The 21,481-nt window shown below is 36.8% G+C and overlaps 3 protein-coding genes and 1 long non-coding RNA gene across 4 annotated transcripts; 1 reads left to right on the plus strand and 3 right to left on the minus strand.

Moving 5' to 3' along the window:
- Positions 1-1,321: 1,321 nt before the first annotated feature.
- LOC143452713 (uncharacterized) lies at positions 1,322-2,674 on the minus strand. The gene is made up of 3 exons (XR_013115092.1): positions 2,490-2,674; positions 2,259-2,323; positions 1,322-1,482 (listed from the first exon to the last, which is right to left on the minus strand). It is a non-coding gene; the product is annotated as an uncharacterized LOC143452713 (long non-coding RNA).
- Positions 2,675-3,913: 1,239 nt separating this feature from the next.
- LOC143452706 (fascin-like) lies at positions 3,914-8,123 on the plus strand. The gene is made up of 8 exons (XM_076953758.1): positions 3,914-4,168; positions 5,084-5,317; positions 5,582-5,838; positions 5,927-6,072; positions 6,148-6,304; positions 6,376-6,522; positions 7,466-7,590; positions 7,681-8,123. The coding sequence occupies exons 1-8, from the start codon at positions 3,995-3,997 to the stop codon at positions 7,887-7,889; spliced, it is 1,449 nt and encodes a 482-aa protein (XP_076809873.1). The 5' UTR covers positions 3,914-3,994; the 3' UTR covers positions 7,890-8,123.
- A 536-nt stretch (positions 8,124-8,659) lies between these two features.
- LOC143452709 (E3 ubiquitin-protein ligase Siah1-like) lies at positions 8,660-14,761 on the minus strand. The gene is made up of 5 exons (XM_076953760.1): positions 14,620-14,761; positions 12,087-12,321; positions 11,241-11,450; positions 10,716-10,909; positions 8,660-10,085 (listed from the first exon to the last, which is right to left on the minus strand). Exons 1-5 carry the CDS (start codon positions 14,670-14,672, stop codon positions 9,899-9,901), a joined length of 879 nt encoding a protein of 292 aa, XP_076809875.1. The 5' UTR covers positions 14,673-14,761; the 3' UTR covers positions 8,660-9,898.
- Positions 14,762-14,767: 6 nt separating this feature from the next.
- LOC143452712 (protein NATD1-like) lies at positions 14,768-19,576 on the minus strand. The gene is made up of 3 exons (XM_076953766.1): positions 19,346-19,576; positions 16,031-16,149; positions 14,768-15,853 (listed from the first exon to the last, which is right to left on the minus strand). Exons 1-3 carry the CDS (start codon positions 19,464-19,466, stop codon positions 15,734-15,736), a joined length of 360 nt encoding a protein of 119 aa, XP_076809881.1. The 5' UTR covers positions 19,467-19,576; the 3' UTR covers positions 14,768-15,733.
- Between the last annotated feature and the right edge of the window lie 1,905 nt (positions 19,577-21,481).

Consider the following 21,481-nt stretch of genomic DNA (forward strand, 5'->3'; position numbering starts at 1 on the left):
AGGATAGTCCAATTTTGTAGGCTCGTATTTTTCGTATAAAACAAGTCTGAAACACGGTATATTAGATTATTGTATTGTGGGGAACGACGGATATAAACGTAACGAGGCATCTTCTGGATACGCTCCTGAAAGCGTATAGGGTGCAAACTGAGAAGCGACTTGGAAAATGCTTAACGAGCATCGCCCATGACCGTAGGGCAGAGAGAGAGGTAGCCCCGTCATGACTCCGAGATGATCTGACTCCAGTAATAGCTCTGTGCTCTTCTCGACAAGCACTGCAAGGAAACCGACGTTGCCAGTAAAATGAAAAACATTGATAAAACTTTTAGGCCTATTGAAGCAAAGTAAACTGAATTGAATGAAACTCTGCGCAGACACGCGCGTTTATACAAAAAGCTTATAGCCTACAAAAATAGAGGCAATTAGCGGTACGTGTAAAAATGTGTAGCTTAGAATGCGGAGTTTTTGAAGGGAAGTGACCAAACTGTCAAACTATATAGGTTATAGCTTATAAGTTGTCGCAAACAAGGATGAACAATAAACGAAAAACTGAAAACGTAAAAAGGACTATGGTCCCAAAAAGATCCGTTCCTCAAGGTGGGCATGGCTCAATGGCCCCCTAAATACGCTAATGCTTGAAGTGGAAATTTCTTCCGACCGATTGGACTGAATTCTGACGCAGGGTCTCGAAATCGCGAATCGCGCAACAAATTGGTTTAATAACATGCTGATGAGAGGAAACGACTGCATAATTTGGTCATTTGACGTTCTGATGATCGGGATACACAGCATGCAAATTTTGTACAATGTTTATAAAAGCAAAAGCTACTTTGTTCGAATTAGGCAGGACCGGATTAAGCTTTTTATGGGCCTGGGGCTCTATGATAGTCAGAGGCCTATTAAATTAATTTAGCCAAGCTAAAAACAAAACAACTAAAAACAATATGTTGCTATACTCTAGCCTAGACTATAGCAACAGCTACTCTAGCTACGCCTAGAGTCTCTAGGCGAGCTAGATTTAGATGACCCTATAGTGGTCTTTCGCTACTGCCTGCATGCGCAATATTGTTATGTGCGTTATTGCGAAATAAACTTGACTTGACTTGGCTACTAACAATCCTGCCTAACAGCCGAGAAAAAGCGATTGTTGCGTCATACTGACCAGGTTGGGTTTTACAGTGCATGGACTGTGTTTTCAATAATAGCTGGGAGATTTGTATTAGCCTAGGCTACCTTAGTTGTTTCATTGACTTAGTGCAGTGGTGGGCCTATATTTGGGTGTGGACCTGGGGCTGCAGCCCCATCAGCCCCCGCCTTAATCCGGCCCTGGAATTAGGCTACAGCCGTCTGCCATGTGTAACAATAATGATACCTGAAATTAGTAAATAAAGTATATCTGGCTCCACATATGATGTTGAAGGCAGTGTGTATACATCTCGGCATTGCACTTGCTCAGCTAAACGGCCAACAGATCAATAACGCCTACAGAAAAACTAACAGTGAGGTTAGAACAAGTAAAGTTCGGCAGCAGTGATATGATTGAAGGAGATCACGTACCTTCAGTAAACTCATCGCTAATTGTGTTGGTGGTTTGACAGACATCTTTTAAAGATTTTTCAAAAAGTGTTAAAGGAGATATTTCTAGTTTGAATTTGCTCTTTTAATTGGGGTATTACCTCAATTTGTTTCGAATTCGTAAGACTATAAGCTGACAGCTGAATGCAATTCATTAAAAAACAATATTATAATAAACTTTTGGGCTAACGTTATTGCTATCAAACCCGGCTGGATTGCTGATAAAATTTAAGCCAGAGGGAGGGTCTGAGAGACTTTCTTGGTCCTTGTAAAGAGAAACTTTATCATTATCAGCTCGAGCGTAGTCACAGTTAAAAATTGGAATCACATCACTCAGGCTGGCGTTCACATAATTCTTAATACGTTGCTAACAACGACACCGAGCTCAAGGCTGAGGAACAAGTGTTATGTCCATGGCATATAGAGTTCCACCGACCTTCACCGTAAAGTGTGCTTATCAGTACCAAATATCGAAACTTAATTGTCAAATCATTAAATTATTCCGATGTTTTTGAATAATTTTCAAAATTGATTTGTGAATTTTAATTACTGCATTAGTTTTAAAAAGATATCAAGACATTACGAGAATTAGTGATTATTGTACCAAATTAGAACCAGTTACGTGACTTTGATTATCCTATAGCGTTGGTAGAAAGATTTGATCAGTATACAGCACGACTTACCTTACCCATTTATCCATTAGTCTCCTGCCTAACAGCGGAACTTAGCAAAATGACGCTGTCAAAGCCTTGAATTAAAATAAACAAATTAGTAAATGAAGCACGACTGTAATTAAGCTAATGTAACGTCATATAGGCTTTGCAATATTTATTGTGTGCAATCATATCCCGGAGCGATAGCCATATGTCGATTGTACGCATGTTTCACAATTAGCTATAAATTATTTATAATACCTCTAGCTTCACCGTGCACTGTTGATGGCGGTAACCGCGAATCACATATGTTGTTAAAATCGATGCAAACTGAATGAATATTTGATACGCCCAAGGACAGATTGGTTAAAAGCGGTTTATTTTGTACCAGGGATTCATCTCCACCGACCACCGTTGAGTGTAAAGATTGTGAGGTCGTGCCATCGCCGACTAATGGAAATATGTTTTTAGTTACAGTAGTTCAAAACACGAATATGCTTTTATTTAAACTTGCCCAAGCTAACAAATGCGCCATTTAAATAGCAAATAATGGCTACACTAATAGCTGTTTGATATGTACCTATATAGAAAGCTTGGTAATAATGAAAGTCAGCGGTTTGTGTTGCTGGTGTGAGTCGTGACTTAAAGCATTCACAGTATGCGCGAAGGCTTCCGTTTTCTTGTTTTGGTTCGTTTTATATATAGCTGATAGTGACGTGGTAGCAAATGCCGGTCTTTAAATTGACAGCTTGCAATAAAGCAAAAAGCACTGCCTGTCGAACGGGTGTTGAGGTTGCGTAGCTGATGCTTAGGTATGGAGCTAAAACATCGGTTCCATTTTATGTCGTCATAATAGCTACTAAGTGGTACTCGATTTTGATTAGAACAGAAACAAAGCGCTCTTGAAGTTTTAAACGATGGGCGATAATCCTAGGTAGTAGCTGGCAGGCAGCAAGCAAACTCGATTACAAAATTTACGCTTTGGAAAGCTGTAGACAGGACTAGATTTAATGGGGTTCGTGGCCACCTGAATTGACAAGGTTAATTATACATTGTTGGTAAGCGCTTGTAACAAAATCAAACTTAAACAAGCAATCAGTGAGATAAGCGGCATTTGAATTATTTTTACGTCAGTAATCAAAGCTAACTTAAAATATTGCCAATTCAATGCTTATGTTCATTTGTCCATTACAAGGCATGTATTTCTATACTCCAGAGACGCGTGAAAGGGCGTTTCCTCTAGGGACATGACGTCACAAATTCTATTTTGCCCAGACACAGTTAAACTTGGGAGTCTAGATTTTTTTTCACAGTACCGTTATCAACCTTTCCTTTGAAACTTTCTCAAGCGGGCCGCTTAGACAAGGAGGTTTAGCGTCACTCACATTTTTTTTGAGGAAATCGTCTTGCTATTGTAATTTGTTTAGTATGGCGCAGAGGAAAGAAATGAGGTTACTGTATAGTGTATAACAGACATGTGTCATCATCGGTACCGTGTGATATTACTCCTACCAGCTTAACCTAACTTAACCGTTGTAGACCATTTTATTCTAGCTTGGTGGGGATTTCGTACTACGCATTAGCTATAGTCGATCAGATTTCAGGCTGTTTAATTAGATTGGAATTTAAAAGTGTATTCTTCTGAAACGATAGGAGTGCTTGAAAACCTTGGTTTATTTCATAAAATTATAGCTAGAATGAAGTTGTGTCAATTTTAGCTTTCAGAATCTGCTTTGCTTTCGGCCCTTTGAAAGAGTTGTATAAAAATGGGTGAACTGAGTGAAGCCTTGCAATTCACTTTTGGTTTGATAAACTCCAGCAAAAAGTATCTTACGGCCGAAACCTTTGGCTTTAAAATCGCTGCCAGCGGTTCAAGTCTAAAAAAGAAACAAACTTGGAGTCTGGAGCAGCAAACAGACGGTTCAAGTGTATACTTCAAGGTAAGTTAGAATTAAAGTTTTGCACACGCGTTAATGTCGTCCATTAAAAATTTTGCCTCAATAATGTATGGGTAGGTTTACACACAGAAAACGCTTAAGTTAATTAGATATGGCGATAAATTCGGCCGTGTTTTATCGGCTTTTTACGCTTCATTTGACTGAAAGACCACAATCAGCGTTAGTTGTGATTAATACCGTTAGTTTTTGTTGATACTGTATCGCATTGGTTGGCGTTTTAGCCCCAAATATTCCGTTTATCGCTGCGCTTCGTGTTTGTAATTCGATTCAGTTTTCAGACTGTGACGTCATCGCTTCCTGTGTACCAAGACGATAACAGCTCACAGCGGTTGATGAGATATTTATTGCACTTTTGCGCCAAATGTTGTCAAAATATGAATTGGCTGTTTTGCCTTTAGTGTGAACCGTGTATGGTCTGTAGACTGGCCCATCGTGCTTTTCCAGGCCGCGTATTTCCGCTGAAAGTTTATTTTCCCGTTTTTTTCCAAATATGGCCTGACTTCACTTGATTGTCGTGTAATCACAAATGCTTGACATTCGACAAAAAGCCTTTATCAAACCACTTTCATTTTCACCTTACGGCTAACAGACTGTAACCTATAAAAAGGGCATCTTCACCGTCTTATTATTACAGGACGCCGTGTTTGACTAACCATAAAGAATTATTAATTTCGCTTGACTATTAGTTCGGCGTAATAAACTTCTATAACCCCTAAGCGCATAATAGGCGGAAGAGCGTCGCGTCGTCATGGATGACAGTAATTTTAAGTCTCTGTAATATAGAGTCTATATAGCATTCACTGTTTGCTCGTAATAACACTGTTTCCATTTCAATAAAAGAAAGTGTATTCAGCACTTAGGTTTTAATTTAACGCACCCTGCTGTTTTCGTATTCAGAGTTTTCTCGGGAGATACTTGGGAGCCGATAAAAATGGAAATGTCAGTTGTGACGCGGAAACGCCAGGAGACGAAAACGCGTTTCAAGTCGAGGCTACCACTGACGGACGCTGGGCGATAAAAAGTTCAAAATACGGGCGGTATTTTGGCGGTAGCGGTGACAATCTCTCTTGCTTCGAACAAAGCGTATCCCCGGCTTACCTATGGATGGTCCACTTGGCAATGCATCCGCAGGTATGTTCTTTATTAAATCTTAATTGGATCTATTTTAGTTGCCGTTGTAATGTTATTCCAAGTCAATATTTGTACGGCTTGGAACGCCGTTGAATTATAATCATTAATTTAATTGGTAGCTGTGTCTGTCTGCTTGAACACGACACAACATCACTGCACGCATAATATACATGTAATATATTTGACCCGCTTGAGAGTTGAACCAATAACAGCGATCAATTTCAAAAGTTATTAATCGTTATTAATGCTCGTGTATTTACCCAGGTGAATATTTACAACATTCGCCGAAAATGCTACGCGAACAACACCGACGACGCAGTACATATGACGAAACGCACCCCTTGGGGCGTGGATACCCTGATCACCCTCGTCTTCAAGGACAAGGGGTACGCTCTTGTCACATCCAACAACATGTATTTGGCGTCTGATGGGTCCCTGGAAAAAACATGCAGCGACAAGACATTGTTCACTATCGAGTTTTACGCCGGAAAGATTGCGTTTAAGTCAAAATCCGACTCAAAGTACGTATCCTAAATCCAGTTGGGGAGAGTATTATGAAAATTAGTCTATTTATCTATGACGTCATTTTTAATGTTTGTGACGTAATAGATATTTATCGCCGAATGGTCCAAAAGGCGCACTACACGGGAGAAAAGACACCCCGGGAAAAGACGAGCATTTTACTTTAGTTGACTCCCATCCACAAATCACCCTCTTCTCCAAGACAAAGAAAAAATTCGTGTCCGGAAAACAAGGTGAGTCACAAAACAGTTTTATGACGCAACACATGACTTATTGTTTTACGCTAACCTTTAAATATGACGTAATAGGGCTTCAGCTCTCCGCCAACCAATGGGAAGCGGAGGAAAACGAAACCTTTCAAATGGAAATGGACGCCAAATCAAACTCGGTGTACCTTCATAACGACAAAGACAAGTACTGGAGGTTAAATGGACAGAGTATCAGCGCGGATGTCTCTGACAACAAGTATTATTTGCAAACAATGATGGTTTTTGTTACGCGAATTTTCCCTTTTTATATCTCAATGCACTCTGCAGGTCTCCAGAAACTCAATTCGAAATTGAGTGGCACGGCAGATTCATTCGCCTGAAAGCGTCCAACGGAAAGTATGTCAGTGTGTTGCCGTCAGGACATCTTGCCGTATCAGATGAGGCAGAGGATTTCGTGTTCAGATTAACAAACAGGTAATACGGATGTAACAGTTAATTGGTGTAACTCCAAAACACTATCACACCTCACTATAGTTAAAACTTATATTTTATCCCTTGCAAGTGTTGGGTCAGTATCCCTCTAAAAGCCTGTTCTGCCCGTTTATTGGAAAGTATAGGTGACGGGTACCGGTAGTGTTAATGCGCATACTCGACAATCAATCTATTTTGCAGCCTTCCTTCCAGGTTATCTGGCGGTTGATTTAATAATAGTTGGACATAGTGATTAAATATATATAGCTCTGGGTGATTAAATCTATTGTTTGTGCAAAAGTTCTCAAACCCATTCAGGATAATTTGTAATAGGAATTTAAGAGTTAAAACCTACTATAAATAGTTGTCTGTTTTAGTAACACTGTCCGAATTCAAATCGTGCCGGTTTCTTTGTGCTTAAGTTTGTTGTGACTTTTTGATACAAGAATGGACGCTAAGATGAGGATGTTTTCGTCGCCGCTAAGCATGAATAAGGCTTATCGATTTGTATGAGTTCTATCTATATCAATAATATGGAAAAGGAAAACCGAATTACAATCGATTTGAATATGAACATGTTAAGAATAAATCGTAGGTAATGGTTTCGTATTCGATCACAGAAGAGGACATGTATGTTGCTTAATCCAATAAAAAACTTTAAGAATTGAACAAACTTTTACTGATAATAATCCTAACTAGGCCAACTTTGCCTTTCTGGTTTAGATAAATTTTGTCCGTAACTTTCTAGCACTTGTATTTTGTGAAGTGTGTTGTCACAATACAAACTGTTAACGCTGCCCAAACTGTCTCGTATTATTATTTCCATATCCTGTCGTTTGGTTATAGTTTATCTTTCTTTTCGAACAACGAACGTTGTGTTTCGTGCTCCGCAAATACGTGTAGGCCTGAATCACACAGACAATAAACTACAAGCTTTTCCGTTCAGGCCCTTGATCGTTTTCCGCGGCGAAAACGGCTTCATTGGATGCAAAGGTGAAAAACTGGAAGGAAACAGAGCCAGCTACGACATCTTTCACATGGAAGAAAATGAAGGAGCATACGCCCTGAAAGGTATGCTATAGTTATTTCATTCTCACTCACTTTATTGCGTTTGCCAGTTCTCTGTCCAAATTCTGTCTACTATTGTACGCTTTTGTGCAGCACCTAGCGGTACGTACTGGGCTATTGATGGTGATAAGAAGGTGGCAGCAAACAGCGCAGAACCCCAGTACTTTGTTATTGAGCTCGTCAAAGGTAGCAAGATAGCCCTGAAATCTGAGAATGGAGGCGGCTACATCACCAGTGACCATGTCGGCATCATGAAAGCAGATGGAAGTGCAATTAACAAGTCCACACTCTGGGAATACTGATTACGTCAGTGCCATACATTTTATGATGTCATTTCTATTGTTTTTTTTCTGATGCAATATATAGACTTTTGAGTACGTCCGCTTTTCCGAAAGCTTCACTTGTGATACAAAACAGGATTTTCAGATATTGTGCCCCTTATGTAATCGAGATATACGTTTGTGTGCAACACACGTTGTTTATAATACTAAGCATTCCGATATTATATCCTAACTGAATAAATTCATCTAATCATGCGTTGCAACGTTATATCTCTCAGAATTATTGGACACGACTTAAAAGTTTCACACAATTCAGCTACCACCCATGGAGCTGAAAGTAGTTGATCAGTGATATCAAATCCAAGGCACAACTGGTGAATTAAAGAAATTTATTTCTGTATTTTACATTGCCATGATGAAAGTATCCCGAATGGGTTAACAACGGAACGTTGGCAGAAACAAATTTCTATATTTCACCAGTTGTGCCTTGCATTTTGGCGTTATTATACCTCGCGGCAATCATAATATATATGTAGTTGATTAGTGTGAGTGGATTTGAATAATGTCGAGCCTATTGTTAACATGTTACAAGCATGTGCAGTTGTCGGTTAGTGGAGTGTAGTTCTCCTATTCCCTCAAGTGTATAGGTAAGCAGAAGTCTAGACATAACATTTTTTCGCAGGGTACTCTGAGCTAGTGGTGGTTGCATAGTTCTTTTTAACATGCGGAAATATAAACCCTTGAATTAATTTCAGAAAACATTGTTTGATTGATTTTGATAATGCTTGTAATGTTGTTAACAACTTGTTTTTATTTTCAAAATACCAATGAACTTCAAAATGTGTTTGTACATACCGTCACAAGGCGCGACTAGACAATATATTTTTAAGTCAAGTATGTAAGAAAGACGAAAAATATGAGAGAAAATAAACAGTTTGTAATAAGATCAACACAGTAAAAGAAAATTTCAGTTGAATGTGACACAGATCTGATATAATAACACAAATTGCCAATGGGCTTTACTGAACTAGCAAGTAAGTAAAACCACTCGCAATGACATTTCATTCATTAAACAAACTATCGCGTGGACGGGAATTGTGAAAGCGAGTTCAACTGCAAAACTCTCCAATAAAAGTCGGTAACAACGAAGGTTACTTAAATTGCAGTTTTCCACTTATTTCTACAGACATTTGGATCATGAAAATCAGTAACTAGCTCCGCTTACAATGGGTAAAGAATCAGCAGAACTTGACAGAAAATGAGTTGAATGAACATGTTGTTTGATGTGCTGGGCAAAACCTTAGGGTAGGTAAACCGCTGCTTCAGCTCCGTCAAGTTCGCATTACTAATAAAATGGCAATAAGTGAGCATGAATTGAAATTATAACACCATAACTTCAAACTCACACAAGAGTAATCGGTTGCCTTAATCTAAAGCAGGCGCTATATAAAACTTGCAATCTGCATTTAAAGTTGGTATGCAAAACCTGAACCAATAACGCACTCTGGCAAAAAGAAGACAAAAGTTACAACTGTACAAATAAGCTGTACTGTACGTTTCCATGCATCTCTTCGGTTAAAGCATATATATGTTGTGGTTGTTTTCAAATTTTCGACTGAGAATGCAGTAAGCAATGCTAGAAAAGCGTACGTTCTGGGATAAAATCGTGCAAGGTTGTAATGTAAACCGTAATTTCAGAAAAGACTACATCAGCGCAGGTTCGGCCCAACCAACCGCATGTCTAAACAATTTAACAACAGCGGGCAAACATTTGAACACCATCTTAACGTATTACCTTCAAAATTCATGGATTTACTTTTGTTTGTACAGGAATATCTGTCAAAAAGTGTGCAACATCCAAGTCTCATTATTCCATAAAAAATAAAGTGTAACGTCAGATGCCAAGTACAATCCCTTCCGAATACAGAAACGACGCAGCTTTTGCTCAGGACTTTTGTTTAGTTAAAAGTGCAAAAATTAAAACAAATTGTTTGGTAGGAATTGTGAACATATGGAGTCCGTTGGTTATATCATGAACAGTTGCACATGGACACAGTAACATTGATACCGAGGTTTCCTTTATCTGCAAACATATGAGCGATGGCAGAATCGAAAACCATACAGTCGCTGTTCATGATCGCCGATGATACGCCTTCATGTATAGAACGTGGTGTTGCTTCCCAAGTTAAACGGCGTTTAGGTCCATTAAGTTCAAGTCTGTGACAAAATGAAATGTTCTATGTGAATAGCTAAACCGAATATATACAGTTGGACAAAACATTCCAAAATTATGAGTGGTATTTAATGGTTCTGAGTATTTATGGCTGTTCAACCTTCATCAGTTATCCATAAATAGAACTACATAGAGAAAAAATCCATTGTGTACAAAACAACCTAAAGGCAACAGTGACTTAGTGAGAGAATGGTTGTTTTTTGTGTTTCCCACTGCTCCATGTTTTACTGCTTTTATCAAAACATTTCCAATAGTCTTAAAGTGAATTTTGTTCAACTACAGTGTTACATATGGAATTGTTTGTTCAACATTGTAATTTGTGTGTGAAATATCAACGTCAAATTAATTTCCGGAAAAAATTCTATACAACCCGTTTTCAAAGCTAACCAGAAAACATCAATGTTGGTTGCCACAACACCCACGTGGATTATGACCTTTTCCGGGCTGACAATTACTTGCTGTAAAAAGCGTCCTAACTCAGTAAACAACATAATGGCCAAGTCAACAGGCACCAATTAAGTTACTACTCTTAAACGGTAATTAAATTTACAATCAATTTATTACTCATCATTATAAAGTATCCAAGCTAGTTGTTTGCTTCATTTGACTTTTACCTGTATGCAAAGTTTTCCGCTTGTTTCCTTGTTCCTATTAATTGGACAATAGCAAAAAATTGTTGATGTCCATCAAGTTTTTCTTGCTTCTCGAGAACAAGCATAAAATGATGGCCATAGCATGACTGCATCATAACCCAATCCACTGCCCCGGGCAAGTTTATATCGGTTGCAAGGAAAACAATATCCTCACCCTACATGGCCGAAATTAAAAAAAAATCAATACTGTATTCAATCAGTCAAGTCTCAAGATATTGGAGGGTACAGTAAAGTAAACGGTAATTGGTTGCATGTTGTGACCAACATCAGGTATCGCTTCACGTACTCCGAGCTGTATTAATTGGACGGATTATGTAGCAATTAAGGCAGCATCGCTATGTATGATACTTTAAACATTTTTTGTTAGCAAACATATAAATTGTGTTACCGTATAACGTAGTTCGAACGTAGCGTAACGTAGCATGGTGATGTTTACGTCTTGATATAACTCAACCTTACCACTGTTTAACTGTTAAGCCAGTATACCTGTAAATTTGTAATTGATTTATGGGCGGTCATTAAATGTGGCATGACAGCGTCCAAAGTGCCCTGCCACTTGCAAGATGCTCCCGGGCAGGGACAGGAGTATGGACGAAATTCACACGTTTCTTCATGCTCCGTCTTATGAGTATAACGCAGAGTGACTTCGCAACCAGATGAAGCATACTTGCATGGAAAATCAACAGTCATTGCAACCTAAACACAAACCCGCTATAAGCAAAAGGTTTAAGTGCATCAGCGGTAGATATAGTGCATGGTTATTAAACCAGAATTAGAAGTGGTGAAATATAATAGGCTGAGAACTTGATGGAAAAAAACCAACAAACACCCATCATATAATTAAAAATTAAGCATTGCTACTGGACAAGTGCATTAATTATACTTTTTATACTTAACTGTATTATTTTTTACCTAAATCTAGAATGTCAACTTCAAATTTTATTCTAATCTAAAGTAGTTTTAAAGCCAAAACATTTAAGTCCTTTGTGGGGTGTTCAAATACAAGAATTAACGAAAAGCTATTGTAAGCCTTAACTTTTTCATTTGCGATATTATTGCACACTACTAAATAATATCAACCTAGTTCTTGTATTTTAATACAATTGCAATTGACAGGATCTAACTAAACCACAATCACCATTGGCAGTACCACTGTCTACCACATGGCTTTTATGGCGACAATAATGAAGCATGTCCTCACATTTATCATGTTTGCAGTATTGCAAACACCAACATTAACCCAAGAAATCAAAAAACAGCATAAAATTGTAAAATACACAGTGCACCAGAGTTATCAATCACAAACAGCAACTAAATAGAGTGTGCTTGTACCTTTTCCATGCCTAGATTACGAATATTTCCAAGAGTTCCACGGCATGCAGGGCAGCAAGTTAACTTAGGACGACAGCTGCTGCAAACAAGATGGCCACTCTGACACTGAAGTATAGGTGGAAGGACATAATCAAAACATACTGGACACTCGAACAAACTAGCAAGGTCACTCCCAGATGTGGCGAGTGCGCCGCTATTTGCACTCGCCACTTCCATAGGTCTGTGATCAGATGCCCTGTAAAAATGATGTTGTAAGTATCTTGTAACAGATGCAAGCAGCATACAGTGTATGGCAAGTGTGCATGTGAAATGATTATGAATTTAAAGAGGTTTTCTGCATTTTCATTGCTATGAACGACAAAGCATTTACATTTTAACAGGGCAATGGATTCACCAAAACACCACTTTTATCGAAACGTTAAATACAGGATAAATGGAATGTATTTATGTATATCAATGAACATGATGCGCCGACTTACAGGGTGGCCACGCCAATCCATGACCATTGCTAAAGGGTGGCGGCCACCCCGTTGCTCAAATAAGTAAAACTTATACACTTTGCCGCGGGACTACATAAAGGGTAGGTCAGGGAGGTGAACCAATTTTGCCACAAACACGTGTTGTACATGGGTACCGGTAAACTGCTTTCCCGTGAGGATTATGCAGCACACATGACAAGTACATTAAATTTTTCGATCAGTGAATCAGCCTCTTTGTTGGTGTCAGGCAGGCGATTGTGTTAATTGTGCACTATTTCTTGGAACCACTTTACACTAACACTGTCTTTATATTGTTTTCGTATTCATGCCAAATATTTCATAAAAATTTTTTATGATTCGCCCTTCAAAATTCACTACAAAGTCAACAACTATTGCTTTTAAAAGAATAGGTTTCTGAAGACTTTTGCAGAGTTTCAACCCGCAAAGCACACCAAACCGTCTGAAATGATGTTATGTGCAAGCTCGACCCGAAATATCCCACATCTGACACAAATAATTTACAATGCTCACACAACCAGCACACTCACACTGCTCAGGTCGTTTTCTTTAATGCTACATAATTTGAAGGCGAATCAGATTAAAGTCTGTTTGACGTGTTGTTGAACATCTTTGACAATCGACGTAATTGAAATGTTTCAGGTGGACGTTCAACTTCAGTTATTTACATTACACCGTAGCATTTGTAGTCAATTTATGTTTACATGCGACGAATGGCATTAATTGCAACAATACGCCATTTGAATAATGTCCTTTCCAAAAAGACTACATTAAAATGTTATAGTTTAATTTAATCATGACATTTGAAATTGTCATTGAACTTACGACCATGTTAAACGGTTGTCAGAGAGATGTGGTTTAATTCCCTCTCACAACGCTACCAAGCGTTGCATTGTCATATCGCACAAGAACTCGGGAAAAAAGACAAAATGCAATGCATAACGGTATAGGAAAACCACCAGCTTGTGGCCCACACATGTAGAAATGTATCAGACTTTGGTGACGTCACTGTGCAGCATAACAATTTGAAACTGTGCCAGATTACGTCATTAAAAGGAAAGTAAATATACGTGATGCTAAAAGTTGTTTTTTTTGTCACAATGTTATACCGCCAATTATGGGACTCTATATGCCAACGCAATTTAGTTAACTTGCGACTTTTGCTTACCACCTACAATTGATTGACAGGTGTTGGATACATGTGCAAAAGCTTGTTTGCCTTTTTCGATCGCAAACTTCGATCAATGTTGCAAGTGCTAATATCAACCATTGGCAATCTAAAGCTGTCGTGTCTTTAGTTTCATAAGGTGTTAACAAAGAAAAAAGATTGAGTAGGAAAATGAAACACTTCTTGACCATTTGGTTCACCATAATTCTTTCGAATGTATTCACTGCTACACGGAATGTTATAGCAGGGCTAACACAAGTGAAGTACAACACAAAAAAATTTGGATGACGTTTAAGTAGTGGAAAACTATCTTCTTGTATAATCTATATGACGTAAAAGTTTCGTCGCATGAAAAAAATGTGGCTAATAAAAACAATAAGTAAAAAAATAAAACAAAAGTGGCTAATATGCTATGTAAGTGGTAAACCTTAAAAACAAGCTTAAAATGCCAAGACTGTATAAAGACCACACAATCCAAAAAATAGGCTAGCAGAAAGTGAAGTGTAAAGCAAATAGGATAGCAGAAAGTAAGTGAACAATCACGGTTAAACTTGGCTCGACATTTTGTTCATGCCGACAACATTAGGTTGCCATGCCTCCGCCACCCCGTGCAAAAATAAATGTCTGAGCCTATGTCAATAAATATTCACTCTGCTTTGTTAACTGTTGAGCGGTTTTAGTTTTTTATACACGATACTAGCTTATAATATTAAAATAAAACTCAACCAACAACAAAAGTAAATTGCAAATTAAAGCAAAGTTAACAAGCAATAAATAAAGAAAAAAAATATATCAACCCAAAGCAGAATAAAAATCTTAAATAAATTACCATTATCATTATTGACAACAAGTAAAACTGTTCACTCACCTATCTGACGCAGGATTTGGGGCAAACTCAGGAATACTTTTCTGTCGACTCATTATAAATGGGGCTCATGCCATGATTCGGTAAAATAATAATGTGATAATATCATCACACTACACACATATATAACTGCTTAAGTTTAAATTATAGGTCTGAAAAAATTGTATTATTATCAAGGTTTTGAAAGCAGAAATGAATAAATACATATAATAGCTTGACGATTTTTTATAACAGTGTCATTTTATAATTATGCAAAAGAACCTTCACAAACATTTGGTGCAACTGGCTTGGGAATATAATAGCCTGTTTGTTCAGAAAGCAGATGCATACAAAGATTACTAAAACATAGTTAAATTTTTTTAGTAGCTAAAACGCTGTATTAATGCCATCTACTCGACAGTACAAACAACATGCATCATAGTACAAATTTCAGAAGCATAATTAATTAATTATACATACATACCAATATATATATATGTATATATATATATATACAAAAAAGATTCTAAAATAACACCTACAAAGTTAACAAAAAGTACATAAAATGTAGCCTAAGTAGTGTACAGTGCTTTGCGCTGTAAATATGTCACTTCAATTTGTATGTCTTCGTCAAACACACCATTAAATACCAATAGGTTTTTCAGATTATGTTTCCATGTCTAGCAAAAAATGCAATGAACTTGATAACAAACAAATTGTCAGTTTGCCACATAATAACATGCCATAAATCAATAACAAAGGCCTACAAGACAGAAATCATCTTCTTAAATAGAAAGTACACATTTCATGCAGGTTTAATCACAGTCCTTGTTACTGTGTGTTTTCCAGTTGTTCAAAATGAACAGAATATGCATCTGGCAATCTGCTAGTCACTAAGCAGAGCGTAATGATAAACCGGACCAGTATTTAACATTAACATACATTTTTGTTCATGCTTGTATATGGGCTAACAACCCTAAATGAGCGTTTATGAGAACAGGGAGACTATGTACTAAACAATTTACTGCTCCAGGGCTTTCAATTGGTGGTAATTAAATGTCAGTTCTATTCTGAATTTGTACAATAGTCATAATATGTATCTAGTATCTTCTCTAGTATCAGTGAGTAACTAGTATCTTCATGGATTTGTAAGTCTTTCAGTATATTCAGGCAATGGATTCTCTTTCACATACTTTTGGAGGTACCAACAGGTTAATTTCATGTTTAGGTTATTCTCCACAACATAATCTAACGCGGTCTGAAAATAATTATAATTTATAGGTTAATTATATATAAATATAATCATGAACTGATGAATTTGTTTTTGTCACAAATCTTCTAATTATTTTATTGGCCTACTGTTAGATCATTATAAATACCTTACTGTAAGTGCAGTTTGCAATACATGTAACATAGTGTACATATAAAAACTGACCTTTGCCAAAATTTTTCCTACACCTTGTCCTCTAAAAACCTCTGGAACCACGGTGTGCTGAAGGTCAACAGTTGACTGATTAATGTTTTCGTAGCTCAAAAATGCCTTCTCTGGGCAATCTAAATGTGATATACTTCCATAATAGAGTTTCGTAGTTCACAACTGATAGATTTGAATACGAACTTATTTAAAGTTTATTAGGCTGCCTGCATTTGCTATTGAGACCTTCTTGTCTAAAATGTAAGGCTAGTATAATGAAATATGATAAACACAAAGCTCATGACACATTTAACTTGGCTTTAGCAGTAGCTAATTTTAAATTTAGTAAGTGGTGAAACTAAACTAGAAAAAGTGCCAAACATAGGACCGGAATTACTATCAAATCAAAGCCCTACGTTTAATTAATGCCACCAAGAAAAATAATCAAGAGCATTATTTTTTGTTCATAAAATCATATTTGGCTCAAACGCTGTTGCATCATAGGCAAGTCCTGTATGGCCAAGTACAGATAAAACATGGAATTGACACATGTAATAATATGATTGTAAGCTCAGACATAGAGTGCAGTTTATATTTTTTCACAATCAACAACATTTTCAAGATGAGGTTGGTTGGGTTTATATCTGTTACCAAAAGATAATTATTTCTTGACATGAACAAAAGAATTGCAAAAAAAATGAGGATTGTAAATAGATTTCCAACGAGGAAGAGGAATTTATGTACTAGATAGTGGAAAATTTCGATGTTCTATTGTTCTAAGTTAAACTGGATTCAATAATAAGCAGCAGTGTGTATTCTTGGGTAAATTAAGCGAAATCTACTGTACTCGAAATGCGATTCTGAAAAAGGTTCAAAATGTTGCAGCCTTCAAATGAAAAATTATTATGAGGAAACATACAAACCTTTCTAGGAATAGTATTGGATTATTTATATCTGGACAATTTTGTTTATCTTTAGACTGAGACGCATTATAATACTTACAAAATTTTAAATATATTTTAAACTCGGCAAAGATTGCACTTGAAACAAAGTTATGGAGTTTATCATTTTTTTAAATAATATGTATCTCAATATTATATCTATGGGCTATTTCGTGGAGTGGTTAGAGCAAACAGGTTTGCAACCAAGAGGTTCGGATTCCTACCACACGCAATACACTTGTAATCCCTTGAAGTGAAGGTCCAAAAACAAGTTGAAAAGCAAGTTGATCTGATACGAAAGAACATGACTCACCGAATATTCTGATAAAACAGTTTTGAAAAATAATTCTTGGTTAAGTAATCATAAGCAAATGAAAATTGACCTTAATTGTGACGTAGATCAAGGCTCTCGTGATGTCATAAGCAATCACAGACCGCAATCGCAAATTTAGCTATACTTACTGTATATCACGTAAGACTTATATAACATCTGTTACAGCTGTATAGCATATGCGATCCAAAGGATACCATAACTTTATGGATGCAGATGATTGCGCTACCGGATTTTTTATGTTTACAACAATTGTAATTTATTCAATTACAACGCTTCATGCTGTTAATTTCTTCACATGACACCTAATTGGTCATAGGCTAAACTCCTATGGCCTACACTTCTGACTTCATTTGACTGCGGATCAATTAAAGCAACAGCAGCATGTTGTCAAGCAACTTGACTGATCTATGACATAACAAGAGCCTTTATCTACGTCACAATGAAGACCAAAAACTTAGAGTTTTTGCGATTTTCTTTTGCTGATAACCACTAAACCAAGAATTATTTTCAAAATATTTTACCAGAATGTTCAGCTAATAGTGCCCGACCGGAAAGTATGCCAGTTTGAGAAGAAATTGTGCGTGCAAGCAAAAATAGTTTTGCTTGATGGCATCTATTTAATTTTCAATTCTACGCTTTTTTGTTATAAATTTTTGTTCAAACACAATAATTTGAATTGTTTGTTTGTTATAAATTGGCAAGATGATCACACAGTTTGGTGGGCACTTTGTTTAGTGTACCACTTGAGAACAGCACTTGCTTCTGTCTAAGACCCGGTGAAAATTTCAATTTGGACAATACATATTACATAAAAATGAACATATATGTAAAAAAAAATTGTGTGTTAATCGAACCTTGCACAGAGACAGTATCAATATAACCGGCGTAGTCTCCATGGACTAACCCAGGTGTTGGCTTTTGCAAAAAAAGAGCCACACAGCGCTGTTTTCAACCAATTACATCGTCCTCACACAGTCACAATTTATTCGATCATATTTGCATTTACGTCATCACAATGCAAATTTTCTTCGGTATTGTAAAAATGACAGCTTCGCAAGATAAACATTATATCATATTGCAAAACTAGCCGCGATTAACAGATATACCCCATGATTTTAACAAAAAGTTTATAACTAATTAGCTATAAGCTATTCATATTAAATTTTCCCTACTAAGCTTGCTGCTTCTGAGTCACAGAAGCCAAGGCAGAGGACTACAACGGAAAGTGTTGCACCTGCATGCACAAGACTTATCAACATGCACAGATTGCACAATGAATATTTTACTTATCATGCAGACTTATAACAAATAAAAAAAATTGTTTGTTTGAATGCCAATTTATAATAAATAAACAAAAAATTGAGGCTGCAGTCCAATAGATCTTTTTCAGCACCCAGGACTTCGTTAAAAAATGATGTCTGGCACCAGGTCATCCCAATTTTTTGCCATCTTGCACCCCCTGCTCTCGTTGAAAAGTCCTATCCTTTCCAGTCTGGGTTTAAAAGCTTGTCTTTAAATTTTAGTTTTATTTGGAAAAGCACCCAACTTAGCGGCAGGGTATAGTGAAATCAATTCTCAGGATTGTTTTATGTCACAATGCATTTATTATGGAGTGAAAATTGTGCAAAGCGGTAAAATTGCAACCACACTCATTACAAAACATCAGTTCTACTTAGTAGGGTAACTTAGTGGAAATTTGCCTCAGATCGTTTCGTTGTTAGGTTATAGCCTATACATACCTGCAGTACTCAGAGCAATCTCAATACAGCAATAGGCCAAGGCTAGGCTAGGCTAGTCAATGTGAAGTGTACTCAAATATAATCATCAGTCAATTAACCTACTCAACTTAACACTGTCTGTGACAAGCTACGGAAAGTTGGATTCAGTACCCTCGTATCGTAAACTCAGCTACCGTGCTATTTCACCTATAAACACAAGGCCCCGGTATATGATATCTTCCGCTACATAGCCTATATATAACTAAGCCATATACTGAATAAAAGGTTTCTTAATTGCGCGTAGTGCCAAAACTTTACAAATAAAACATTATGCTATACTGACCTTTAATTTCAATTAAGAATTCAGTATTTTTCTTATCGTGATTGACGGACAGTGATCTTACATCTAGTTTTGACATTCTCCTCAAAAACAGCATCAACGGCTGCAACTTGATGGACAACATTTTGATTTTTTAACATTTCGATGAAACTCCCAAATTTTTTTATCAACGATGAGTCATGAATTAATTGCAGTTGCCCATAGATACATTATTCCTTCAGCAAAGAGATCTATAAATTACTTATATTCTGCAAAAAGAAGTTATTCGACTAATTAATTAAATAATTGCCTTGAAGCATAAAAACAATATTGCCGACTCAAAGTACCTTCTACCTAAAATATCCATTAGAAAACCAGTAAAAGGTCTGTATTTAATAAGCGAAACGTATGGGCTATATATTACGAATAATCTACTCGTCGCAGCGGATATCCTTACTTATTTTTCATTGTACAGACTAGGCCTAACCATAAAAACTTTAGCCTAAATAATACAAATAAAAACAACTTACGATACATATCGAGGAATTAGCCCAAGTTGGAACAACATGGGATTGATTTCAACTGAAAATGATGCGAATTTTCAACAAGCAGTGTCTTTACGCGTGTATGATTTTTTCATTTCATAAGTCATAACAAAAGTCATGTTTACCTACTAGTTGATTGCTGATCACCTGTGAGAGTGCTTCGCGAAATTGAAATAATTTTACTACCATTTTCCAGAAATTAATTATGACATAGGCTTATAAAACGAAGTCGGGGATTTTATTTTACGAAGTACAGTAGTTATTTCAACTTATGTAGGTCACGCAGCCTGTTGTTAAAAAGAGGCGATTAGGTTAGTTAGGAGAATGAGTAGCTTATGCAAAAAGTTTACTTCAGCTGTATAAGGTTTTATTGGAGTTAGATTTAGATTAGAAGGTAGATTTAGGTAAGGTTTAGGTTACTGTATTATAACATATAAGTTAGGTTAACAAAAAACTGAGAAAAATAGCTTTGAAGCATTATTTTTTCTGGTGAAATAGTGGCAGCCTTTATTTTAAGACAAAGTGAAATAGGGTCAAGTGCTTAGTGCACAACTACATGACGTCACAATTTAAGCAGCAGAGGTCAATCGTGTAAAAAAGCATCCTGTGGTTGTGCACTTTTATACTAGACCTGTGAAATCGTCATTCAACGGAATATGCAGCTTCTCCCTACCTCCTGAGTCCTGCAGCCTAGACTACCAGTATTTTTACTCTGCTATTGTAGGGCGGCAGACTTTAATAAAGGTGAGGTCTTTCACCGCCTCACGCCAAGCAAATGTGAATTTTTGTTTGGAAGGTCTGCAGAGCACTGATATATATGACAGGCATAAAAATTATGAAACATACCACTAATTTTTATTGTTTTGTTAGTTTTACTCAAATATTCTGCTTGCCAAGTTATGGAAAAAAAACTGTCTGAATATCGTGCAAGGAAACAAGCAGAATTTGGCAAAACATGTCGAACACTTTCTCGGCCATCAAGCACAAAGCGGCCGCATGTACTGGTTGCTTGGTGGAGAAGATTTACGAATTATGTGATCAAGAGTTCTGCATATGAGGCTACTGTCACAAAACTAAAGGCATTGCCTGTGGTTGGCAAACCATTTATTCTAAAGATGCTACTGTGGTTGTTATTATTTGGTTTGTTTGTTGAATTAGAGTTTGGTATTGTTTATGTTGTTTTATCATTCTTTGTTATTATTTATTATAACACATCGACCAAAAAGCGTGGCAAAAATGAACTTAGTGCTTATTCTGTTTTTAACAAAGACTTTGAAAGATTGGATGGTACATTTACAGCAGAACAATTTGAAAAGGAGTTGACTCATCGAATGTAGATTTAAATGAGTACCAGTACAAAGAACTAAAACACTGGTGTTTGTTCTCATTATATGCATGTATGGTGTATCTGTTTTTCCTATTTTTATGTTGTTACCGTATGCCAAGTGTTTTAAACTTGCAACAGTATTGTTTAACTCTAATCACTAGAATTTGTGCTTAGTGATACTAGCTGGGGAAACCAGTTACATTGAAACTTCCTTACTTCACACATTGTTACCAAGACTCAATCTTTGGGTATCAACAAACATTTTTTTGATATGTTAGTTGGTACATA

Source organism: Clavelina lepadiformis, chromosome 4, assembly GCF_947623445.1.
Source record: "Clavelina lepadiformis chromosome 4, kaClaLepa1.1, whole genome shotgun sequence".
Classification (NCBI taxonomy): Eukaryota; Metazoa; Chordata; class Ascidiacea; order Aplousobranchia; family Clavelinidae; genus Clavelina; species Clavelina lepadiformis.